A 27788-nucleotide genomic window follows, 5' to 3' on the forward strand; every position below is an offset into this window, starting at 1 on the left:
TAGACTACAAATTTTGGATGATTTACGTCTTACAATCAATAACAAAATCGATACTGGATAATTGCATAACAGAGTTTGAGGAACGATTGAGTCTTTGCCAAATTGTCACTGGAGCTCAATTTGAGCATTTATTGTAGAAATTTCAATTTTGTTTGATGTAATTGTGAATTAGTTTAGTTTGTATCCAATGATTTTATTTTTTAACATGTTTTAAGGAAACTCTAGACCCAATTTTAGTACTACATATATCGTTGTGCCCCTTATTGAATTACCTTTGATTTGATATAAATACTATAATGGATACCTTTCCAGTTGAAATTAAAAAGTTAGTAGGACTAACTGGATAGCATTGAAAAATTTGAACATCGAAAATAACGCATTAACTGGCTTTTTTAAATAAAATTGTACATGTTTAAGCATTAAAAAAAAATAACGAGTTTATGAAAGTTATAAACGTGTTGCAATACTTTTTACAAGCGCTATATGTGCGCATCTTGAAGTGCTTGGAACCAATGGCGCTCATTTTGACCAACTTATATAAATACAAAATAATTGTATTGTCATTTTTTATGTCAATTTTAAGTAGGGTTTGACTTACTTAGACCATTGGGAGCACACCTGAATAGTTCAATCAATGATCAACTTGAATAGATAAAATTGTGCCTTAAAAGAAAAAAGATAATGTTGTCACTGCTTTAAACTCGAGGTTCTTCTCGGATTCACTCAATGTAAAAAAAAAATCAAGAACCAATAATAACCATGTTAGAATATTAAATAAAAATTATTTTATATAATGTAGAAAGTAATTGACTACGTTCTTTTATTCGTACAGCGGCGTTCGAAAATTTGGAGCGAAATAGGTTCTATGTTCGTATATTGAAGGCAAATTTGACTATCTACTTTGTGACAGGCCTCAGTAAGGCAACAATGCTGTCAAAGACCCTTATTATATGTATAATAATACAACACATTCCTTAAATAAGAAACTAATTCTTGTAATAATAAAACAAGTCCCTTATTCCAGCCAAAGCATAACGATTAAGTGCTGATTGAATTCGGTATTCATAAAGTGCCCATTTCCAGGAAAATCATCCCAAGCTGTTGTAATTTGCGTCTAGATATATAGCTCTCCCTCCCGGGGCTGAAGTTTTCCTTTATTAACGGCTCGAAGTGAAATATTTCATTTCTCCCAAACTTTTTTCTGCCGATATGAAGTTTAATCTTGACGAATTTTTGCCTTTATTAGTAGGGAAAAGTTGCCGCCTACCGGGAAATGACCTGATTTATTTTTAGTTAAGTGAGGGATTATATTTATCTTTCAGATTTGTTCTTTTGAATTCAGAATTCAAATTTTTTCTTTCAACAAGAAAGCTTCGAAGAAAAATCGAACAAGAAAATTTCAACAAAGTTCAATAAATTGGTTATTGTAGCCGCCACAATCTAAGCTAATAATCTGCCCGATATCTCACGACTCTCACTTAAAATTCATATTGCGTCTTTCAAAAAAACTATATTGAAGGGCTTGACCGTCGAATTTTCATTGAAGCTTTGACCTGGCCGGTGATAAGGAAGTTTCCGAGCATTTACGTGTCTAGAATATCGACGAACAATTCTTGGAAACTTTTATAACACTGAGGAACACTCGTTGGCCTATTTTTATTCCGCTTCTGAATTTTCCGCTTGTTTACGACTGGTAAATCGTTGCCGGGTTTTTGAATTGGAATGTCAAATTTCCGACCGTGCAATCGTTACGTGATAGTGGTTAAGTTGACCATGACCAAAACCTCTACAAAGGACAAATAAAAACGATTTTCATTTCATTAACACTTTTTTCTCGTTGTAAGTTTTTATAATATTGTAATTCACTTACTAGACCATTTCCGGAAATTTGTGAAGCCTTAGACAAATCGAAACGCAACGCTTTAACCTCTTTGTAAAGAATAGAGGTAAATAACCACATTTTGGAAAAATACTTCGACAAATCAATCATCCACCAGATCTAGGGCCTTTAGATTTGTCTCAAACTTCAACTCAAAGTTTTCTTATTACGGTGCGACAAACTAAGTTGAATTCGTGTACTTACGATGACCTCATACATACCGTAATTGATAATGTCCATTTTCTAGAGTTGTAAAATATTAGGTCTCGAAAATATATTTTACTTGTTCGAATATTTGACTGGTACTTTGGTAATTAGATACTTATCAGCCTATCTAAGCATTCTGTCAGGTACTTATTGACACTATCAGGGGGAGCAAGATTGCGACAAAGAGAACTATTAACCAATTATTTTCCTCATTGATTCTTATTCACATTGTTGCTCTCGAAGAATTGGAAATCTGTTGGAAACTAAGACATTTAATTTGAAAAATCCGAATGGAACTTTAGTTTTTAAAAATAATCCGGAAGACATGGAAATTGTCGCCAGCTGGATTTTATAGAAAATTAGGATTTAATGACCTGGAAATGGAATGGAGAGAAGTTGGAAAACCATTGTATTCATTCAAATGACTTGAAGTGCGGTATCTTTAGTTAAATTAAGTTTTTTATTAAGGCGACAAATTGGAATGATAATAGCAATTCAAAAATTGTTTGTTGTGTGAAAGCATTTAAAAGTTTCAAAAATCCTGATGTCAAGTAAAGCACTTAAAGCATATATAAATGTTTTTAGCAAATCGAGGATTTCTATACCCGTTCCTTCATTATTTCTTTTCGGGTCATTCTAGCAACACACGTCTACTCTTTGCCTCCTTTTTTCCACCTATTAAACATATATTTGTTAATAAATAAAAAATTTGTAAATATGCTTACAATACCAAATTAATTTGGTAGTGAATCACGCTCATTAGTTGTATACAACAAAAATGATCAACCTATTGATATTGTTACTGGTGTCGTGTGCAACTTTATAATTTTTTTGTTATAATAATATAATAATTCGTTGTTAACGACAGTTTGTTTTTGTTTAAAAAAAACTCCGGGAAATGAATAATATCGTGAGCACTTATTTTCAACATATTTTATTGCTCTATTTTCTACTTTTTATTTCGTATAATCTCCTTTTTAACCCGTATTGTTATTTCTCTGTAATATCTTTATTATTTTGTGTTAAACATAAAAGTTCTCGTCTATTTTTCGTTTTTTAGTTTCCTACTTTAGGTGTTCCAAGCTTCAATTAGTTCTTACAATGTCCTTAATTTTTCAATATAGTTTTTGTTTTTTTTTCAACCATACGCCTTTTTCATTTTTCAGTAAAGGCGCTTTATTTTCCTTTCATATTTTCCATATATTATTGTTTGTGCTATTATTTTAACCAGCTCCGTCTCCTAAATAACCAGTCTTTCGTTTCTTTTCCTGTTATGCCCTAGTTTCCTTCTACTCTCAGCCTATTTTTTTAAATTACTTTCGTTCTGTTCTCTGTTTTCGAATATTAATCTTGTTTTCGCTTATACAAATTTTGACCATTTTTCGTTTTTCTTCATCTTCCCTATTTCCCTTCAATGTTGTTATAATTTATTTCGGGTACACTCCATTTTCTACCTGCATGGTTATTTTTTATCTCATCTTATCCCTTTTCTTTCTTACCGATTTGCAATAGATAATTTATTTCAAGCTATATTTTGTGTTAATTTCGTGATTAACTCATGAACGGTTCAATATTTGTCTTTGGCTCTTGTCCTGGTTCTCTTCCTCTTACCGCCCACTTTTGTTTCAGTTCCAATCTGTTTGTCGTTTTTCTATTTTTACATCGATTTTTACGTCGATCACTCCATTTCATATTCAATTACTCAATATCATTTTCATCTTAGTTTTGATTGATGTATGTATAACCAACTATGCTCCTTTGTGACAGCATTTACCTAATAGTTTAATGGACGTCAGTAGGTGAATTTGTGATATTGCAACTTTGCTAATTCAATAAACCCCTAGAAGAGTTTAGATTTATTAAACCTGTCAGACAATCCGCAAAGTTGGGGCCGTTTCGATTAGAGCTCTAAACTTCCTAAACTGAAGCAGAGCGAGTTAGGTGCAGAGCTCCCTTTGAGTGGCAAAATCTGACAATTTAATTAAGTACGGAAAGGCCGAAAACTTTTAAGTGAAATGTTTAGTGCTTTCATCATGAAAATGCACTTTTTGCGTGCATTAATATGGAAAACAGTTTGGAAATGTCAGGCGCCCATCAAAGGGAATAGCTCGTGGGTGGAAATATTATGTTTTGCCACGAACGCTGCTGTTTGGTATTCTAAAAAGGTCACGATTTTTTAATGATGATCCATCGTTGCAGCCTCAGCTGGTGCCATCGTGGACCATTGAACCGATCGGAATGTTACAGAAGAGCCAACTCCGCCGGACGTACCGCAATTACGTAGGAATTTTATGAGTGCAGGAAAAAAATCACATCAAGCCGAGATCTGCTGTTGCAGCCACTCGACCGTACCACTGACAGGAATTCGTGCTAGTAAACTTTTTGCACGTGTCGGGTTCAACAAGCCGATTAATACTATTGAACCTGTTAAGTCGCAGCATATGGGGCAAGAGACCTATTATTGAGACCGATGGGTTCAGATGGGACCTGAGCAGAAGGATGATTAGATTTATCGTTTAAAAATAAATTTTATAATCTTGAAAATAAAATGGGAAACGAAACCATTCAGTGAAAATGCAGAACCACGTCGAAAGACAATTCAAGCTGCGTTTTATATTTTTTGGGCAAAATTTGAGGAATTCAGAGTATGGGACTCTCCAAGTCAACTTTGAAAGCCTGTATAATTTTGTTACTCTTAGAAATGGGGTTTCCACGATGATTGATAGCTTAGCTCTATTCGTGCGCTTTAAATTGACTCATTATAGGGGTAGAGTAGAAGTGTCTGAAAGGAAAATTTGAGGGTCTCAAATCAATTTTAGAATGTCGTTTTTGGGACGGAGGCAGCTAGCGTTGAGGTAGTTTATCGAGTCGTCGTTTCCATTTTCGGATAGTTTTGAAAATTACAAGGGTACAAAGAAACTGTCTTTTAATATTTACGTTGCTTCAAACTGGGTTTCAGTTGATGGTCAAAAGGAGGTTCTTCGAATCTAAGCATCGCAGAAACATATTTTATAATAAAATATTAAGTAATGTTAAGGTAACAGGTAACTTACGCAATAGGGGGTGCTATTAGAGGGGCTACTAGGAATGCAACCCTATAACACTTGTACAGTACCCTTATACCTATACATTCTTATGGCCGATTTCATTAGTTTGTTTAATAGAAATTAGGATCCAATAGGTATCTTCTTTTTGAGCGCTAAATTGGACTTTCCATCTTACATTTTCAATTACTTCACTATCTGGATGGATATCAATGAAAGAAAATATCAACATTTTCTCAAGCGAAATGTAGAGGTCTAATAATCTACGTCAAGGAGTGGGCATTTTCACTGATGTTTTCATTTCCATTTAAATTTGCGGTTTTAATAGCTTTATACCTACACCGTATATGGATTTATGTTTCTATTGAAATATACCGTGTATATTTTGCATAGGGAAAGTGTTGTATGTACTTATTCGGTTTTTGGAAGAAACAACAAATTAACATAGTTCCATTTAACCATATTACGAAAGACTGCAAATAGTAATTACACCATCAATGAAGCGAGGTAAGAAAATCACGTTACACTTTGTCTTAAATGCAACATCCTATAATTACTGCAGATGCTTGCTTTAGCAATGAAGCGTCGGCACGTTCAGCTTAACATCATCGAACTATTTAGAACTTCCTAATTACATGTTTCGCGTTTTATGACGGTACGATGACTAAATCTTCTACGTGAAACCCAACAAAGCCTTCAAAATTGTTTAACGTCCCCTTTTTAGTAATCTCGTAAATAACCCTCCAAAGACCCCCTCCCCCCTTTCTCCCCGTCTCCAATAAGCTTTAGAATCATTAGGCAACGCCTGGACAAAACAGACGGGCATTATCAGGACCACAAGAAGTTAAACTAACCGAGAAGGCGTTATTAATTAAACCAGGACGCAATTAATCACCTCTAACTGGGCTCGCCATGATCCGACATCCTCAACAATGGATGAATGTCAGGAAAATGTTAACATGACGTTCGCCTGCAGTGGCCAACAAAAAATATTGTTTTCGGCAAGATTAACTACCTGTAGACGACAGTTTGGCACAGAAATTGATATCCCAGAGGACGGAAAGTAGCACTGTTTGATTGTTTTTCATTAACGAGCAATTTCACACCATACGCCACTAGAATGCTTCAGCTTAATAGATATGCAGAGTGTCTGGTTTTTTTTGTGGCAGGATTTTAACCACATATTCTACGCATAAAAATGATATTAGATTTCTATATAAACTATATTCGAGAATTGCTTTCTGAACGAAATACAGGGTGTATAAGTTTTTATTTTTTCTAATTTATCTTTTTCAATTCCTAAAGTTTTGGAAATATCTAGCTCAAATTTTGAGCATAAGTTAATATCATAATTAGACGGACGATTTTCATATTATTTCGTGTTGGTGAAGAACTGACTAAATGCAAAATATCCAAAGAGATCAGTAGATCCTAAAGGACTAATTGCTTGGCCTCCTCGGTCACTACATTTAACACATCTAGATTTTTATGTTTAGAGGTTTATGAAGGAAAATGTGTATTCTACTGCTGTAGACTCTACTAACTGTATACTAATAGGCGAATAACAAATTCTGCGCTTAGAGTAACTGCTCAGAAATTGAGAGATATTCGGCGGCCTTTAACGCGTCGTGATAATTTATATGCAGAACGTAATGGCATTTATTTCGAACAATTTCTGTAATAATAATTATTTGATATTCAATTAAATTATTTTGTTATCCAATAAAATCTGGCTCTTCAATTTATTCTGTAATTGAAGTTATTGTCGTCTTGTCTACTATCTTTTTTTATTTATATTTTTTATCTTTTGTTAAAAATTCGCTTTACCCTTAGATCATCAATAAATAAGTCTTTACTTCGGTTTACACCGTAATGGTATGTTAGAAAATTTAATGTCAATCGATTGTCAGAAACGTAAGAAATCAACCAATCTACTCGATGAAAAAAGTAGCATGTATTATTTCACTATTTTTCAAATAATTGAAAAATAGTGACAGATATTGAAATAGTTGAAACACGTAAAAAACAGTAAATTAAACAAGCAACTTAACCTTCTAAAATTAAATACCATGCGGTGCACTACAAAAAAATTTTAGGCGATAAAATGGGTCATAACCCCAAAAAATATCACACTGTGGATTTTCACGATCATTTAGTATCATCTAATCATGTAGACCCTAAAGATTAACTTCTGCTCAAAATTTCAGCTAAATATTTCAAAAACTTTAGGAACTATAAAAGATAAATTGAAAAAAAAAAGTTAAATTTGAACACACTGTATTTCCTTAACAAAGCATTTCTCGAATATAGTTGATATAGCAAACTAATATCATTTTTGTGCATAGAATATGTCGTTACAATTCTGCTACAAAAAATTCGGACATTCTTTATAAAGTAGAGAGTGCTTGCTCAAATAAAAACACGATAAATCAACACGATTCTCACCTAAAATAACCAAACTAAATTTCTTACGGTTTTTATTTCAATAGTTCGGCAAAAATATTCTGCTAGAGACACCAACCGTCCCTTCAAAGACAAATTTGCACATAGTTAGAAATAGATACATTATGTCTTATTTATAAGTGCATGCAAAAGTGTATGACAGAAACAGTTTTGTTCTAGCACGCAGTTCTCCATAACAATGGACCAACATAAAGTGAAACTTTTCATAAACGACTTAATGACGGTGACGTTAATTACGCCTGTTTTCAATTAATTACCCACTGTTACATCGTGCTAATTAGGCGAGTGTGAAAACGATTACGCAACTTCTTGCATGTATAAATCTTGTGGAAGTGAACATTCGGAAGGAAGTAATGAGGTTATGCTTTGGCGTTCTTGTTTTAGTTTACCTAACGTAGACTTTAATTAGGAAAAGTAAAGCCTAATGGGCTTGTTTGTAATAATTATGCTGCACAGACTTACAGGGCTAGTAAAAAAGTGCAAGTGTTACATAACTATGTTCTTGAAGAGGAGGAAAGTTTTCCATAAATTGCAGAGTCCTATATGGACCAAAGCAAATAATATTTTCGAATGGAAAAGACGGTGTTAGGTACTCGTATTTTGCTCTTTTCTTACTGAGAAAAAATCAAACTTTGTAAAAGAAATCTAGTTCCTACACAGGAAGCTTTCATAAATTGTTTACTAAGATAAGATGTTATTTACTTTTTCCTCTAAGAATAACATTGCTCATTCCTTTATTAAGCTAGTTTCAGTTTATCCAATTTCTTGTAAGCAATTATTTTTGATAAGTTGTTTCTCAACTAACTTGGTGCATTCATCCAAGATAAATTAACTGCAGTTCTGGAACTTTCTAAAAAGCGTAATATCCATAATAAGACGATATTATGCATGGAAACGTTGAAATAAAAACAGAATATTGGTAAGTTTCAAGGTTTTCATGGCAATTGTTTTTCTGGTAAAGTTGCGCGTAGCACTAACAACCTAAAAGTGGACGCAGCAAACAACTGTCGGCATTCCACTAAAATTACCCCAACTTTTTGGACGGACGCCATATATTAGTATCCCTTTAGGGTCATTTTCTCGCCTGAGGTGCCTCATCCACTGTCCCAATCGGCAAGAGGTCATTGTTACGCTGGTGACTCCGATGTTTACACAATTAACTAGTTTGTCGAAAAATAGTTGGAGAAAGACAGAATTGCAAAAACAAAGACCAACTTTTTCTAGATCGTTGAATGCGACGCTGTTTTCCTAAAGTTGCTTATAACGTCGGAGCCTGATCGGATAATGAAAATCTTACGATCAGATTATAACTGTCCCATGTGTAACAGGCTGAATTTAGGGGATTGTTTTGCAATGTAATTGCTGCTACCAGAAATGAGTTTAGAATTTTTTTCCATTACAGGTGCCCGAATCTGCACACTGGGGAGTAAAACGTTCCCCATGAGTCTGATGCAATTTTATATACTGTTTTTGTTTTGACACGCTATCTTGACGTCATTCATCGATGAATATTCTGTTCCCCAGAGTGCAGAGTCCCCCTAGAGTGCAGAGTCCCCCCATCCTTGACTAGCTGAACAACATGGTAAAAGAATCAGTCTGTCATCTGAAAATTGTGTTTAAAACTTTCTAATATAATAACAAGGATGACCAATTGCGGATCAACATTTAGGTTGCCCTGATCCTATAAAAGTAAATTTAAAAAAGTTAACGGCAAAAGTAGATTGCCTTCCTCGAAAGTTTTCAGGGAACATAAAATTTTTCGAGAAAATTTTGAAAATTCTAGATGCGATTTTTGCCTGAAATCAGCTGACTAGGAAACTTATTACATGCTTCAATTCGTACCAATTTGAAAGCACAAATCCAAATATTCCAATACTTATTGCGGCTAATTTCATCGGGTACTTGTAGTTGGCAAACATTGTTGCAGGCCCTTTGCCGCACAAATGAGAATTTTATCCTGAAATTAAATCACAACATCCTATCTAATAACCCATAACCGCCCTCCCATTAAATCAACAACTTCCCGGAAAATACCCAATAACCCTTGAAATCCCGGACCACATTTACAGTTCACACGTTCTTATACCTTAAACAAACGACGCAGGTTGTAATGATCAGTGGTGCGGCAAATTCGGAACCTAGCTAAGGGGAGTTTCCATAGAAACCCTCTTTACCGTGAGAATCGTTTCATATTGCCCCAATGGGCTTTAGATTGGAACAGAAAATTGTTTTCCTCTTATACATGTAACTGCCGCCATTCTATCTTTTGTACTGGCACTTTTCCGCATTTTCCATCAGGTGGTGAATCGCATTTATTTTTCTTATCCCATTATTGTTTCCTTATTCAATTTTCTTTTAATCCACGTGAAATATTTCTCATTTTAATGCAGACTCACGTCTTGCAATATGCAGGTAGATTATACAACACCATCAGTAAAGCAGTCAAGACGTCTGTTATGTAAGGTGGTCGTATTAGATCTACAGAACCAAGGTGTGTCTTTGATATCCGTGGTAGGTTAAAAGTGTGATTACGATAGCTGAATTGAATGTAACCCCAATTTTAGAAGCACATAACAGACAAATTACTGCACAAAAATTAATCCAGGTACCCACCCAATAACAATTTTAGTAAACATAATATACAATTAGAAAATTATCATCAATTGAATCACGAATAAAACATACAACATTGAAATGCGGTCGCATAAAACTTGCAACATAAAAGAATTATGTGAATCACGCATAACACCGAATCAAAGTGATGTTTCCAGTAATTCTATTGCACCTAATAGCGTTTGCATTGCATTTATAATTGCGAACACAATTCCGTTAATTACCAATTACGGGTGTATTTCCAAATTGGTTTCGCCACAAAATCCTCAATTCAGACATAGAAACAGATTTCCATTTTTTTACCACAATGCCATTAACTGAACAGAAGCCTCGTTTTTGTGGTTGAATGGCTGATGTCTTCAAAAGAACAAGCTAATTCTAATTCTTACTAGCAAGTTAAACGGTTATCAAAACCGTTGATCAGTGGATTAACTCTCCCTGAGCTCTATTAGGGGGCACGGAATTCGCTGGGATTAAAGAGAGAAAAATAAAGAAAGTCACACAGAGGACTTTCATTCCACTTTCATCAAAAGGCTTTGTAAGGAAAATCTTTCAAAGACAGTCGTTGTTATTTTATTTCCTTTTTCTCAGCCCTTAATCCCATTTACTCATACCGAGTTGTTGAATCATGGCTTAAGCTCGAATCTGCTAAGCCGAAGACTCGTAACACGAATACACATTGGGATAAAAAAAAAACCCTTACGTTAGAGGTTAGACTGTCGTTATTAGACCTCGGAAACGAATATTTCTAGATTGGATTGATCCCTGTAAGTTGATTTTCAACCAATAGGACTGGCCCCCGATGATAGTCCGACGAAAGATCACCTGGATCAGTGCGATCTAGGTGTTCTTTATGAAAAATGTCAATTATAATTACTAAAATATTAATGATCTTGTGCTGAACCTACGTTCAGGGAAGAAAAATAACGATGAATGTAGTAATTGTGATTTACAGGAGATTTCTTTAAACGTGACAACGAAGCATTTCCCGTGGACGAAAAATTTTACGAGGGTCGGGTTTATGTGAATCAAGCTTAAGCGATATATCAGACTTTTCTTTTGGTGCGAATGAAAACAAACTTCCCCATTAGCCATGACTCACCATCTTTGCCTCCACTGACCCAGAGAAGAATGTTAATTAACCACTAATAATAGTTTCTTGTTTCACATAGAGGTCTCCCTTGAAAATTAACATGTTCTGAATTACTCACCATTTTTGTTGTAGTAATTTATGTCACTATTGTAATTACATTTGTTTACTTCTTTTTAATACCTACTTCATATTATTTAGCCTTTAGATCATTTAAAAAGCTTTTTATGAGATAATCGTTCTAGTAGTTGAAGGGCATATCCTTCATTAGCCTAAACCGTTAGGTACCTATTTTTATGAGTTATCATTGATAAATGATATGAGAGGAAATGAGCATTTTTGCGATAACTAAGTGTAATTAAAAAACAGTTTAACAGACGAGGAAACTGATTTCTACGAAAGGGGATTTTTGTGGTATTTTTCTTGTTTCCCATTATTCTCATACGATTATTGTTTATAACATTAGTTCACGTTTATACACAATCTACCCCTAATTGTCATGAAATTATTCTTGAATTATTCGTTCTTGTGAGGCAAAATTGCAATGTTTTAATTAAGAAAAATCCTAAGACAACGGTCGTATAAGGAGAGAACTTATCACCTTCCATAGTTTCAACTCCTGACATGCAAACTATAGGAAATTTCTTTCGCTTTAAAAGTTTTGAAAACAATTTGTAAAAACCCTCAAAAATATCTACTCACAATGACATAACAAAAATCTCATCTCTCAAAGTGAAATTTTATTCTATCAAATTCCTAAATACAAATGCGGATTCAAATGACTGAAAATTTTGGCGCTTCTTCAAGCAATCTTGCAAAACATCACCAAAAATAAGTTGACAATAATCTATCCAAAAAAATTTAATATAACACTTTTACTTCAAATTTGTCACTGTTCGTCCAAATTTAGGGAAATTTCACTTTCTTTAGAGGCACCCTATGGGATACCATGTGCCTCAAACAACCTCGCCTAACCAATCTTATCATGGCCATTCTCCAAATGGTAAGCCAAAAAAAATTAAATACAGAAATAAAAATTTATTGAAGGAATTTGCAAAATTGCTTTATAAATGTCTGACATATTGACCTTCGTGTTCCCTTATTTCTAATTCTCCTCATACCCCTACCTAACATTAATTAACGAAAATTCCAGACTTTTAACGAACTTGGGCATTTATTACATTATAGGTATATCATACGAACCTCGAGCTATGAGGATTCAAGTTAATTTAAAAGTCGCTTTCTTTGAGATTTTTGAAAGCAATTTTCAAAAAGTGTTAAAACACATTTCAATAATGTTAATGCGCCCCCGTAGCAAATAATCTCGATTATTAATCGTGATCATACATAGAGTCGTTCGTTAAATTACTATTAATGGATTCATAAAAAAATTGAAAAAATTGTTTTCGAATACTGATGATCGTGCAATAACCATCTCTGTGTCAATTCAACTTAATCTCTCATAACTTCACGTAGGCAGGATAACTCAATAAACATCTCTGTACCAATTCTACTTGATCTCTTATAATTTTCTTGCAACAAAATTTTGAAACTGGTTTTGTAATTTCTTTTATCACTAAATGAAATTTCATTACAACCATATGGTGCCTATAATTAAGTATTAAACATTCTTCAATTAACTCTATCATTGAAAGAAATTCCTTAAACATGAGTTACGAAAATATTCACGTTGCGTAGGTTTTTGTTCTTTCGTAGACAATATGTGAATGAATTCTAGTGGAATTATTTCGGGTGATCATAAACTACCAGACTCGAAGCACTAAAGTATATTTAATTTTTGTCGGTTTGTTAATCTTTATTCTGTTTTACAATATTCTCTTTTCGGTGGGACAAAGTCAAAGACCAACACTTTTTGCTCTTTCGCAAATGACTATTTTGCATCTTGATCATATCAAATATGGAAAACAATTTTGAAACAACTGACTTTTGTGATATTCCTCCAGTCACTGTGTTATGTATCAAAAATTTGGCTTTATAGCAATTCCTTAAATTGCGTCAATTGAGTAGTTTTAGCTTTATTGCCATCATATTATCGACGTCTATTCCGGTAACTGTTTTATGGCTAAGCTTGTCGCATATGTATGTCTCATTACATTTCGTACAATAGAAAATCGGTCATTAATAATTTTTAAGAAAATACTATAAAACCTATTTTTAATCAACCATGCTAATACGCCACTTAAATTCTTTTTCATTTTCAAAATAAAAAACAATTGCATAATATGATAAGATAGAGCATGGAGGTATGATCTAACGTTTCAGTACCATGAATTGATGCACTTCCGTGTATGCTAACCTTTAGCAGTAGTTTTAAATATTCGAAGCCAACGTTGTCTGGCAACGAACGATCGAAGGACTCACTTCTGCGAACACTTTCTTTAATAATAATTAAGCATTATCGTCTTTGTGTTTTACAAGAGCAATTAAGAATATTTGGGAAATGTTGCCATTGTCATTATGAAGAGAAGATAAGGGTGGGGACAGAATATCCTGTTCATCAAATAACGAATTCTCCTTGTAGAAAAAAATCAATAATGCAAAAAGGCAGATTTTGTTCCTTTTACCCTCACTTCGCTTAACTTGATAAAGCGGAATAAGGAAAGTGGAAGAATTAGGAGGCGGGGTGTGCCTATACAAAGAAACGCATCCATCTTATGTGCGTTTCATCAGTCTTACGTAAGAAGTATCTATGGAATTGGGGCAATTGGTTCCGGATTGAGTGGTTTCATAATAGAATCTCACGTAAGACTATACGGAGTTTCCTGAAAATACACTGACAACAAAAACAATAACCGTTATTTATTCTTAAACAATGCTATGGGTATTATTCTCGTTCGTTAACTTATAATTGCCTATTATCCGTCTTTTTCCGTAATTTACTTATTAATTTAATTATATTTAGATCGTGAACTATGAAAGCTTTCAATCCTGGTCTTATTTAAGTTCATCATAAACTTTATTACTAATATAAAACCGAATACAAAACAAAAAGAATAAAAAGGAGAATGAATATTCGTGGAAATATAATTTTCCATTACCAAGGGCTTTCATCGCCAACGAGACCTCGGATCATACGCATCATATTCCATGGAGGATATTTGAGTTTGAAATTGTGCGCTAAAAAGTGGAACGAAATTTTATATTCTTCGCCCAACGATAATAACAGGCTGGTAAAGAGAAAATATTTATTTAGGATGAATCCCTCGGGATAAAAAGGGGATGAAAACAACCTTAATAAAATATGATCTCCAGGAAGCCAGATTTAAATTTTATTTCAGTTTCCGACAAATTTTCAAGTTAGGGAAAGTGTTGAAATTCAGGAGAAGTCTTACATTGTATAAGCAAACTATATGAATATAAGAATATATAAACTGCTAATGATAGGTCTAGACTTGGCTGTGTTAGAATCTTATTAGAGTTTAAACTCACTAACAATTTAAATACTCTATTAGTGCCTTTCAGCTTCAAAAACTTTGAGTTAAATTTGCTACTTTCTACTGAAAGCCAATTTGCTTAGTTTCCGATAAATTTAGAAATTTCTGTAGTTTAAACTCAAGTTCAGAATATGACTGGTAAATCGTCAATAAAGAAACATTCAATCTGCTTTGCGTAGCTTCAACTAAATTTAGGAATTTCTAAATGACAAACTTTAATTTAAACGTTGTTTAGAGGTAGTTGTAAAGCCTTATAAGCGATCCTTAGATAATTTTCTTTTTGAGAAATCCGTGCTTTATACTCAAGTTTTATCAATCATTAAACAAACTTTTAATTTGATTAGTTCCAGCTAAACTCAGAAATTTCTTGTTGATAAACACATTAATATAAAAGATTCTATTTTGGCAATTTTAATCACATATACACGGTCTTCGAGAAACAGTCTATTTAGACAACCTCACCCTAGTTTAGACATGTCAAACTCATGACTCAAGACAAACTCATGAATTCAAAAAGTTTTATTTTGGCACATTTGAAGCAGGAGTTCCGACTGCAGATAACTGTTTCACATGCAATTTAACACCATCACAATTGATAGACTCAGTTAGAACTCATATTTTTTTATAGAAAATTTCAATGCGCATTGTTTCAAAATACAGATTTAGACATAAATTCGCTTTAAACCCCCTAATTCTCTATTTTTTTTTAACTGTGTACACGTTTTTTTATATTTTTTTCTTGTTATTTGTTAATTTAGTTTACGCCTTTGGCGCAGGCGTAACTGGCAGTTTTCCTTAATGGTTGTCCTTTTCAGTTCATCGCAGTGTTAAGCGTTTAAAGAATTCGTTTCTGTTACAAATCGTGCTTTTTTCGGCAAATTGTTGTTCCATGTGATGTGACAATTAGATATAAGCCCTAAAATTACCTATGACTTTTACATGTGTTTGACTAATAATTTGCAATCCTATTATCATTGGGTCGAGAATTATTTACATTAATATACCAATATGTTCAGGTAATTTTGATTAAGTGGGTATATTGAATACATTTGACCTAACATTTTATTATATACGTGTGTGATGAGGAAACAGTTTTGCTGTAATGTCATTAAAGTACATCTACCGGCAAAAACCTGGCAAAAAAAGGGTAATTGCTACAATTAAAGTAGAGGCAAGTAAATTAAAAATCCATGGCAGATATTGGGTTACCGCTTACATGATACTGTATTTGGATGTGTAATATGCATTTGGTTAATTGAAATTATTAAAATATGTGACTTGGCATCTATTTATTACTTGTTCCAATTTTACCAACAGGTATATTTTATATTTTAATAACTTTCCCTACAAAACCTAATTACCACTGGTTAAAAAAAATAAAAAACAACTATAAAAGTTTTTCTATGTAAAATAAATATATATATATATATATCTTTTTTTGACGATATTACTGCGTATGAAATAACCAGCTTTAATTCTTATTAAATATTAATGTAAACATTAATGTTAAAAATATATTCACCATTTGGTCCATAATTATTCGTAATCATTAAAAAAAAAACTGCCAGTAAGCGATAAACCGTAATTGTTCGGCATTGATGAAGCAATTCAAACATATGACAGTCAGAAGCTGACAGATAAATGCATCATTAAAAAAAAAAACAGCAGTAGGCGGAAAATCGTAAACAAAGGGCGTTGATGTAGCTATTTACTATTTGTCATCAAACATCTGACAATTAATAGACAGATCAATTCATTAAGACATACCTCTGATATTTCAACGCCTACTTAAGGTTTTTCACATTTTATTACCATTTTTCTCTTTCCCTTCCGCCAAATTTTTATATAACATTCCAACGAATACTCTCTATTTTTAAGGTATAACTCACATGCAGCCAGATGCAATTTTTCTTGTTTTCAAAAATGGTCCAAACTGAACTTGGTGGTCTGGGGCACGTAGAAAGTTTTTCAACAAAAAACAAAACTTTTCGAAAGCTAAATGTCACATTTTCATATCGAAAGCAATAGATAAATCTCCTCTATTGTAACGTATTTTGAATATAAAGGTATTCAAATCTGAAATCCGCAACAAAATCCGAAGTTCTCACGTAAAGATGCGAAATAATCGACGTTCAACCAACACCTTCAAGCGAAAGAACTGGAATAATGAGCGCCAAGCAGCGCACAGGAAGAATTCCCGGTTCGCGAGCATGACACAGTGCCGGGCAAAATTTTTGAAATTGCGCTTCAATAATAGACATACCTCGTAATATCTCTCGTTCTCAGTTATGTAGATATCAGGGGGAACATACGTCTGAAAGTTGTGTGTTTGATATGTGAATCCCACAGGCGACGTTGCCAGAAAACTTTGAATATCTTTAGAGAATCAGCCGTCAATATTATCACAATTATAAGAAATTACCACATCAATAACAATAAAATTCTTATAGTGTGTTGCTTATGCTTTTAACCATTGCGGTTATTCTGTCTTCTACAACAAAATGTTTTTGTGTCTTTAAAAATGATCGAAAAGTTAATTTAGATAAAATAAGTATAGTGTTGAGAGCCATGCGAGTATATCAACACTATATTTTAATTATTTCAGATTATTTTTGTTGAATAGCAAAAATCAATAATTCAATAGTCTGATGCTACAGATTAGAATTTTTTTTTCAGGTCAACTAATTGATAAAAGCAAAAAATCTAAATATTAAGAATTTCCAATTCGAATGCTGGCAATAGCGCCATCCACTCCTAATTCTGTTTCATTATCTATGATATGAACTCATCCTGTGTGTCTAGCATTGTTTATGCTCCAAGAAGAAGTGAGACAGTAATTATTCTAAATGAACTTGTGGTTCTAATCAGCTGTTATGCAGTTGTGTACGTAATACGTAACATTTGTGTACATTTTGATTTATGTGATTTTTTAATAGTTTATGTTTTATTTTAATAAATAATGAAGAATGAGGTGTAAAGATAATATTCAATATTGATAACTAAAAGTAAGAAAATTAAGATTTTTGCTTCAGTTTTTCCGCGCAGTGCGGTTAAAGTGCGTTATGTGGTAAAGAACCTTCCGATCAATAAAGTTGCTGCAATTATTAATTTAGATTCATATTAATCACATTTTTATTTTAATTAATTACTCCTTCCACAGTATGTACAATTTTAATATTAAATCCCACTACTTATTATTTTTTTCATCATCTAAATTACATGTTTTATTGATTAATTTAGGAATTTGCTTTATATGTCAAAAAGCCAATTCTAACAGTTAATAGTTATCTATCCAAAAAACGAAAACCTTTAAAGGCAGGAATTAATTTCTTTAAAGCTTCTTTTAATACACTTCTAATTTTTCTTTCTAAATAATGCTCTTAAGTCTTTTGCCATCCTCAATTGAATTAAAAGATATCTGCTAATGAGAAATTGCAATTAGGAAGGGCATTAATAATTATGAGAGTAGATCTTTTAATCATAATTATCTTCAAAACTTTAGGAATTATCAACATTTTTCAGCATTGAGTTGAGTTTAATAATTTATCTTTGCTTTTTAAAGGCAGGCTTAGAGCATCTCCATTCATTCATTAAATTTTAATAAAATTCCGGCTTTTATCTTTTATTTGTTCTATTACTGCTTGATTTTGTTTGAAGGATATAGGGGGAAAATGATCAGAATAGTGAACAATTGCAAAAGCTTCCAGCACTGAAAGTCAGAATTGAATTGGAAATATTTTCAGCCCATTTTAGCTGATGGAATTCCTTCCTTAAAGCAAAACACAAGATAGGCAGATAGATTTTTCTTCATATATTATATATCATTATAAACATAGAGTTACTGCAAAACCTGTACAGAAACATCTTATATGCCTTGAAAATATTTCCAGTTGTATCATGAAGGACAGTGTGGCGTGTTTATATAAGCTAAGGATATAAAAGTTATGATAAAAAAATTCTTCTCATAATTGTATCCTTCTTTGATATACCCTTTAATCAATCATATAATTCCCTCACTTTGTCATCATTATAGTTACCAATGGAAGTAATATGGATGTAAATACAAGTCTGCCAACAGCCCCGATCTTAGAAGAATTGCATCGACAACTTGCATCAATTTCTTCAACAAAAAAAGAGCTTAAATGGAAAGAATTAACTGCAGAGAACTTGAACATCACCTATTCCACCCTACTATCCCAATCCTTAGCCAATACTCTTATGGAGGAGCTTGAAAAAACTATACATTATTACACAGGAGACCTAACAAAGGTGATTATATTACATTGCGTCAACATCAAATTATTTATGAGTGCTCATTCTTAAACCCTTATAAAAGGAGCAAGAGCTTCTAGGCTCTTGGAAATTGCGTATCGAATAGTGTTTGGAGATGAAAATTCAGGACGTATTATATTCTGCAAGGGGGGCTGCTTTGCATGAGAAATTTCTAAAGCTCCATTATTCCTCATCTTTTATTTCTGGGTGAAAGCTTTTATGAATGAGGCAAGAAGCAATTTGGGGCTTTTCAAGTTGCTTTCCAATTATGCCACCATTTTCGGCAACGTTTAATGCGCCTGGCTGTAGCGTCAGATTTTTAGATTTAGAGGCCTTTGTTCACGGCAATCTTATGGTTAAATGGCAAGATGAGAATTCGTTGACATAAAGGTGAATTGGAATATTTGCATCTTGAGCTTCGATCAGTACTAAGTCTGTCTTTTCGCATAATAAACATCATCCATGCTGTGGTTTTCCCCTCAGGGATTAAACTACTAAGAAGATTGCACCCATAAAAAGTCGCAATCAGTGAGCATCCTTGAAAGTTTCCAGAACGAAACAAAAGATAATTAGCATTTGCAGCTCTGGAACTTTGCATTTCAGAACAATGGTTTTTAAATTTTCCTTTCAATCCAGAGTGTTTGGCCCATCATAACTGTACTTTTTGTCTATTCATGAGTTTTGCTTCTTTAGCTCGTTTGAAAGAAGCTATTTTCATCAAAAGTTACCTAATAGCAACGTTCCTAATGAAAATACCCAACTAAAACGGAAACAAACTTTGCCAATAATAAAACTTTGCCCTTCATGTACAGACGTGGCGGCGTAAAACCTCATAAAAATGTATTAGAAGTTCCACTTAACGGCGTAGCCGAGGACCTTTTGTTCTGGAAATCTGAATAAATGCCTCCGAAGAGGTAACTGAAATATTGCATTATTCACACTTTTGCAGGTTTTACCTCCTAGACTGAAAATTCTTGATACTCGACAGTATTGACTGTTTTAGGATGTTTGCAGCTTTCGATCTGAGAAATAAAGAAGCGTAATTGCAAGTTGGGTCAAACTTTTTTCGAATGTTGTGTTTCCTGTTAGAATTCCAAACCCAAATAAAACAGATGACAAAAAATTATATATTTTTTTTTATTTAACGAGTTTGATACACTATAACAGTTAGGTTCGGTTTTTCAACCTTGCAGTAACACTGCCAGCTACATAATTTCATGATGTAGGCCGTATGTAAAAACAATATTAACAAGAAGTTATCCGTGGACCAACATTTTGGAACAATTTTTCTCAATAATATTAGGCTAGCGGCAAGCCTTAAAATCTAGGGCTGATCGAAAGAAGAAAATGTTCAAACTTTTAATTGTTCCATACCTTTTTGTCAACAAACCGTGCTTAGCCTTCCGCTTTTTGTTTCGCTCTATAGCACATTACATGTGCGCTTTCTGTAAGATGCCTTAATATAGGAACTAGTCTCTCCTCCTTGAATTAGTACCATATTGTTAAACAATTTACTCACATATTAAATTTAATGTCTATCGGTCTTCCTAGGTTAAAATATTTGGTAAATGGCATCAAATCCCTCGTCAGCAAGTGGCTTATGGAGACCAAGGTCTGAAATACACTTTTTCCGGTACCACCATCGCAGCTAAACCGTGGTTGCCAGTTTTAACTGCCATTAAAGAATTGGTGGAAAAGGTTTCCAATCAATCCTATAACTTTGTTTTAATAAATCGGTGAGATTAATAATTATTTTCTGGTGAACTCGCTTATCAAGTAGCAACATGATGTTAGATATAGAAATGGTAACGATCATATAGGAGAGCACAGAGATGACGAAAAAGAGCTGAACAAGCATACGCCCATAGCCTCATTATCCTTAGGACAAGAGAGGACCTTCGTCCTGAAGCATCGGGATGCCAGATTGAAAGGCAAACTTTACAGGAAAATTGCTTCAGGTGAGTTCTGGAATATTCGCTATTTGGACAAAAAATTTATGGCGTGAAGAATGTTCTTTTAGTGAAAATACAATTAGAACATGGGAGTTTGTTATTGATGAATTATCCAACTAACGAATATTGGTATCATTCGTTACCACAAAGGAGGAATTGCCCGGGGGTTCGAATAAATCTCACATTTAGAAAAATTAATAGTTAGACAACATCGAATTTCAGCTATCAAAAATAAAATATATTTTCGTTAGAAATTAGGTAATATCACTGGAAAGAAAGTACATAATCTTCTCAATTAGAAATATTTTAATTTATTTTGATACCGTGTGCAATTGTTGAGTTCGCGAAACGTGAAAAAAAAATGTTTTCTGGTAGGAAGCTGTATTGAGGTGAAAGGTTTGAGCTGCAAGGTAGAGGTATAAACTAAACTAGAAATAAACAATAGAACTTCAGTAACAAACGTTTATCAAAAGCTTAAATAAAAATCACGTATTCAGCTATCTTAGTTATAAAAAAAAACAATTAATAATTTAAGAAGTAATTTCAATATATAAAGATAGGAATGTAAGGTTTATTTTGGATACATTGTACGGAAATGATTATCGATATGCCATTTCGTTAAATCTTTGGTCTAATCCCTGCGAAAAAATGTTAATATACAAAATAAATCTGGAATATTATTATTTAATAAAAATCAATTACCTTTTTTTTAAATCCTTATCCTGTAGTTTCTTCTGTTTCGGGATTATGATATACGTTTTAACGTAAAATTCTCCGAACAAGCAGATCATGAACAAGTTCTGAGGAATCAAAAACATTGGCACAATTTTAGGGAAATTGCATTCGATAAATAATAGTTGCCCGAACATGACTAGCAAAAACGCGAATTGTACCTAAATTTCCATTGACATTAAGAATTTTAAAACTACTCTCATGCTAATTCTTACCAGTTGAGCTTGAGTTATAAACTTCTTCAGCCACAAGAGTTTCCCGTATTTACTATCATACGCTGTGAGCAAATAATAGGAATATAATATGATGTGTACTGGGGCATTGGCTAAAGCCACATAATAATTGTGTCCACCTCCCAGAAATTTCACACCCAACCACGAAAGACAAGCCATACCGAAATGGTGGTAGATGTGCAGAAAGCTCAAGTGTGACGTCTTCTTACGAAGCACGAAAAATATCTAAAAAAGCTGTTATCTAAATTCTTGTCACTTCAATACATTGAAGATTTTACAGTATCCAATAAGTCGGCCAATTTCAGAATGTAATACAAGTAAGTTGTATCGAGAAATTTGAGTCCCCAATAGCTGTTAGAATAATCAATTTCCATGCATGATAAGCTCATTACGTCTGTCGCCAAGAATACCTTATCATAAAAAAAAATTATCATTTACCCTAAGAAAACAATAACACTAAAACATACATAATACATAATATATGAATTTGCTGCTACTTGAATGATATTGTAGACTATCATTACCGCCTTCAGATTGATAGGGTCTCTATTCTTCATATAATTGGGACCCCATTGCAGAATAAACTTAAACCAAAGAAACAAAATGAACATAGTGGGTAACGGTGAAGACATTAGAGGGTAATCTAATGCCCGAGGGTCTGAAATTTGGTAATTTTTATTTATAATTTATTTGATTTTTTTACTATTACCAGATAATTCCTCCATGGCCCAAAAGTAGCTTTGGAAGAGTCTCTTCACTATCAGTGCCATGGCAAGTAACGAAACTGATCACCACAGACAATCCCTTACTTCCCGTTTTTAAAAAAACAATGTGTCATTGTTGAATTTTAGTTGAACGGAATAATGGAATTTGGTGTTCAAATCTTTGACCCCTCGTAGTTAGTATGCTAAGTATGCTAACTAGAAAGGGAGCTATAAATTGTTTGAAGGTACTTATATATTTTATTTGGTAAGTGCCCAAAACTGCTAATCATAAGTAACATCATTTAAGATAGGAAGGTAAGTAATTATTTGCATATATAATGTGATGAATGACACAGTTTTGTATGTTGGTTCAAAATGCTCCTTTCCTAAACTATAACGATGGAATGTCTATTGACCAGCAACGATAATAATGAATATTCACTACTAATTATGGGAGTATACACAAGTTCAATAAAATTAAATGTGCCTTTAACATATGAATAATTCAACGAAATTAGGGAGAGCTAAAAGATCCCGATAGACAGTAAAATATCGAAAGAAATTCACCAATTTGAAATTTAGGTTCTGCAGCAAGTCTGCTATATACATATATATACAGGGTGGTCATTTAATGCGGTCTCGGAAGATTACGGCTAAACAATTTAATATTTTGAATTTCTTTTTTTTGCGTTATATAGAACTCGATTATGGGTACATTCTAAAATTGTTTTCGTTTTATACAGGATGTTCTAAATAAGTGAAAAATATCAAAGTTATGTTTTTTTAAATAAGACACCCCATATATTAATATCGTTTTAGATTTCTTGAGAAAAATAAATGTAACTTTCATTAAGGTTTACTTGTCCTAAATCTTAAGGATTTCGAAATAATTAAGTTTTTTTAAAAAAATCATGCAATTTTAAAAACTTTGTTTTGAAGGAAGTTTAAATTGGAGTAAATCGAAATTCATACCAAACCTTAGATATGAGACGTATTTTATGCCAGAATTATTAAAATTGAAATATCTCATACAGCGCGTCCAAAAAATAACATGAAAATTGCATTTTTTTGAAAGGAAATAACTTGCTTAATTTAAATAGAACACCCCATATTTTATTACTCGAAATAAGAGATAAACATATGACTAATCAAAAATTATTAATTTTTGCTACCTTTTCTTAAATCTTATTTTTCGAAGAAAACCTGTACATTTAGGTATAGGAAGGTGTAACGATTCTGTCGATTTCATCAGATCAAAACGTTATCAAAAAGTTCACAAAAAAAAGAAAAGTAAATATCGAGATTATGAAGAAAATGGCATCGATAATTTTTTTCTTCATGTCAGCAATCGACACCACTATACATTCACAAATATCTAGATTCACTCAAACTAGCACAAGACATACATTCCAATTGGCAAAAAGGAATAATTCTGCATACATACGTATAACATTGTAAGATTATGCTTCAATAAAAAATAATTTTCTGGCAGAGTTTGCCCATTGACTTTTTCGGGAGGAAAAACAACCGACTGGATTATTAAACTGTAAAGAGCTATCTACATAATAATAACAAATGTGATAACGAGATTTTTACTATATACAGTGACTTGTTAAATGAAATAGTATAGATTCTAAATAGTATTGTACTTGCAAAATTTCAAGTCAATAGCTGAAAAACATAAGCACCCGTGAAATAAACATTTTTAAAAATCTGAGACTTTAACACCTTGTATTTCAATAGCGATGCTTTAAAACGTACAAGTTCGTATGAAATTTTCTAATTATTTTTACAAGTTATATTCTCTATTAAATTTTCTTACTTAAAACCTGAAACACCCTATAATTTTTTATGTTATTTATTTATATATCATCGGGTTAAGTGGTATTTATTGACCAAATCAAATTCATAAGAAATATACTCAATGTTAGAATCGTTTTTAGGATAAAAAATACACTACTTTCAAAACTTACAAATGTAATACTTTTTCGACATTCCTTTTTAATCACATTCTTTGCGCTGTAGTTCTGTTATTCTTCGTTTTTCTAATAATTTTCTTTTGAGTTTTGAAGATGATAATACATTAAGGGCTGGTATAGCATACCGACTTTCAAGAATGAACGGTTTAGTCCAGTTAGCTCAAAAATATAGTAATATGCAAAATCACCACCATCTGCTAAAATTTTTATTCTTTTGTTTTAAGATTAATTGGATTAATTAGTTCAAAATCATTTTAAACATCTATTGCTCTCTGTATGCAAAACTTGGTATTGAGACAGATCTATATTAACAGGGTAGCAAAGCACACGCTGCTATCTTGAAAAAAAAGCCCACGAAAAAAAACTTTGTATTGACCCTCGTATTAAGAATTGCGATGAAACTAGAAGTTATAATATGCTTTTGGCATGGCGTGAAATGTTATTGGATTAGGTTTTCAGCTGCAATTAAATTGATTTTAAATCAGGTTTATTCTTTAATTTAAGATGTATGTATAAACAACTCGAAGACTGAATTTAATAAATATATAATTCATGAGATAAAATAGAAGTTAGGGTATAAAGAATTAACATGAACAACTAATTTGCATTCTGATTTATATTTTTGCCATAGTTAAACATAAAATATGTTTCTACAATTCACTGTGGACACCCAATTTTCTCCTATTTTTGATTTGAGATGTCATTTAAACTCTTTTAGTATTTAATAGATAACTCTAAAGAAACGTGAATCCAAAAAAAATTACCTTTAGATTTTCCAGTACCTAATTTATAGGGAAATGAACACAATATGAAATATATGACTGAAGTTTACAATCATTACTTATATAGCAATTTTGGATAAAATTTGCTTTAAATAAACTTCTTTTACACATTTTTTACATATTTATTCTAATTTATTGTCCATATTTAGATTATTGTCTGCAATTTGTTAATTTTTTAAATTTAATCAATCACAATACATAAGTGGAATATACTTCCAATAAAGAAATTTCTTGTATATACCGGTTTCGTTTTTCGGACTGGTTCCGTTTCACGACCCACTTTAAGAACTCCAGTGGTACTTTAAAGAATGACACCGACCTTACACTTCTCGAATAAACGTTAGTTATGGTAAAGTTAAAATATACATATTAATAATTTTTTTTGGTTAACACATTGAAAAACATTGATGGCTCTAATAGGTACGGTTTTCTTAGACTGCTACTACTTTCACCTTCTCATGACTGCTAAAACAACAGAATTTTGGTGTATGCAGAAGCACCAGTTTTTATTTTCTTTAGTACATGCATGATTGGTGGAACTCTTAATCATTCACAATAATGTGAAATACGTGTCATGTGAATTCTGAGTATTAAGCTTGAGAAGTTGCGTTATAAATTTTGCGTTCGCAAAAAATGATATCATGAGCCGTAATTGTAACTTAATAATTCGAAGTAGAAAACAATAATCATAAAAGGAATGAGGCGTTTAAAACGGCACTTTTTAAAGGTAGGATAATTGGTTATTTTAATGTGATTGTTTCGACGAACCTCCAATTTCGGCTTAGATCTATCATCGTGACCTGATCTTCGTTTAGCAAAATCAGATGTTTGATGATTTTAGATGTCGAAATCATTGTCATAATGACACCAATGAATTCCCTATGAGCACCAACAATACATGAAGATCGAGTTTAGCTAAACCAAGGTTAAGCTGTGGTTATACAACCAGGTCTCAATTTATAATTCCTAAATCTTTAACTGCATTTGACAAAAATTTTGTTATTGTCGTTCTTGTCGGTAACTGTGAGTATATGATATAAAGGAGGGTTCTCTACTTGGGGTAAAAAAACTTTGCCTTGAAGGGGACCCCATTCTCATGTTTAAAGTTCATAAAATAATTAATGCATTGCAGTAAAACCAAAAAAAAATTCTAGGGAAGTAACCTATTTATTAAGTCAGGGCCCTATTTTACTTTAAACTCTGTAACGTCGGTTTAACTATTACCACGAATGCAAACTATCCTTAACGGAAACAATCTAAAACAAGTTTGCAATTAAAGGGAGATTTTGTCTAAGACATGCTATCATTTTGAGATGATATAACGATTGATGACGCAACTGTACAAGTTCAATACTCAGGTAATGATATCCATATGGTTGTTTAAGTTTCCAAACTTCAATCGAAGCGTGCGTCATGTGGTATTCACAAATGAATTTTAATGACCACAACGCGTCACGTTTATCGTCAAATTAAGCTTTTAAGTTAAAGAGGCACGATTATCAAACTAAATAGTAATATTGTTATTCTATGTCTAACATTGATACCAAAAGATTGATTTCAATATTAGTCTCTAATCTTGTGTCTCGATTTCGAAAACGACATATACGTGCTTGGTATAAGAGAGTGCATGTATGCATAATATGAATTGGTTATTTGAAGATGGTTAAGCGATTTTTGTGACCACGAATGTGTTCAGTTGGAAAAAAAACTGTTCTGGCCTCAACCCTGTAGCAATAATGTTATTTTAGTTTGTTGTTGTTATACTCAATGATTCAAAAGTTGCAATACACATGGTTAATCAGAAAGTCAAATGATATGATACACAAGCTAACGAAAGACAATATACAAATACTTAATAATATGGCTATAATAATTAATTAAATTATTGTTGACCTATTAAATCATTCTTTAAAAAATTTTCAAGATAAGAAGTTAAGGATATTGTGCATTGTAATATAAAATTAATAAATAAATTAATATAAAATCCAAAACCGTTGCTTCTAGCGACGTCAATAAAGTATACCTTTTCTAAGTATAAAAGGTAGGAAAAAAGGTTTTTAAATACCAAAATAATATACACCGTGGCACGAAAAAGTTACAGAGATTTAAATGTGTTCTAATGGTCGCTTGTGGCGCCCCCTAGAAGAAACAACTAAATCGTTAATAAATTTGAATTTCGTATCCTAAAACACCCTCAAATATGAAATTTCGTGAAATTAACTCAAAGAAATCGAAAGATATTAAAGAAAATGTGATTTTTTTTCAACTTTAACACCCTGTAGCTCCATAATTATCAACTTTTGGACTGAGGGAAGTTTAGTTAAATCGACTTATTTTCACTCAAACAATCTGCTGTATTATTTTGGCCACGTAATTCGAGGAC

General features: G+C 32.6%; 3 protein-coding genes across 7 annotated transcripts in view; 1 reads left to right on the forward strand and 2 right to left on the reverse strand.

The window, feature by feature from the left end:
- Positions 1-16925, reverse strand: part of LOC136350243 (bromodomain-containing protein DDB_G0270170) — a 38637-nt gene extending 21712 nt beyond the window's left edge. The window contains exon 1 of the mRNA XM_066301788.1: positions 16641-16925. The gene's annotated coding sequence lies outside the window, so the exon portion shown is untranslated. The remainder of the gene's footprint in view (positions 1-16640) is intronic.
- Positions 16926-17593: 668 nt separating this feature from the next.
- LOC136343861 (DNA oxidative demethylase ALKBH2-like) lies at positions 17594-21658 on the forward strand. Of its 4 annotated transcripts, none has more exons than XM_066290848.1 (5): positions 17594-17722; positions 18785-19020; positions 20575-20759; positions 20818-20981; positions 21044-21658. In XM_066290848.1, the coding sequence occupies exons 2-5, from the start codon at positions 18802-18804 to the stop codon at positions 21178-21180; spliced, it is 705 nt and encodes a 234-aa protein (XP_066146945.1). In that variant the 5' UTR covers positions 17594-17722; positions 18785-18801; the 3' UTR covers positions 21181-21658. The 4 variants fall into 4 exon arrangements, with proteins under 4 accessions (XP_066146945.1, XP_066146927.1, XP_066146937.1 ...); XM_066290830.1 differs by having other exon boundaries at positions 17609-17756; XM_066290840.1 differs by having other exon boundaries at positions 17618-17818.
- LOC136343850 (very long chain fatty acid elongase AAEL008004-like) lies at positions 21424-22810 on the reverse strand. Of its 2 annotated transcripts, none has more exons than XM_066290809.1 (6): positions 22650-22810; positions 22408-22598; positions 22219-22350; positions 21923-22165; positions 21678-21868; positions 21424-21613 (listed from the first exon to the last, which is right to left on the reverse strand). In XM_066290809.1, exons 1-6 carry the CDS (start codon positions 22708-22710, stop codon positions 21607-21609), a joined length of 825 nt encoding a protein of 274 aa, XP_066146906.1. In that variant the 5' UTR covers positions 22711-22810; the 3' UTR covers positions 21424-21606. The 2 variants fall into 2 exon arrangements, with proteins under 2 accessions (XP_066146906.1, XP_066146915.1); XM_066290818.1 differs by having other exon boundaries at positions 22408-22524; positions 22650-22794.
- Positions 22811-27788: the final 4978 nt, after the last annotated feature.

This window comes from Euwallacea fornicatus, chromosome 1, assembly GCF_040115645.1.
Source record: "Euwallacea fornicatus isolate EFF26 chromosome 1, ASM4011564v1, whole genome shotgun sequence".
Classification (NCBI taxonomy): domain Eukaryota; kingdom Metazoa; phylum Arthropoda; class Insecta; order Coleoptera; family Curculionidae; genus Euwallacea; species Euwallacea fornicatus.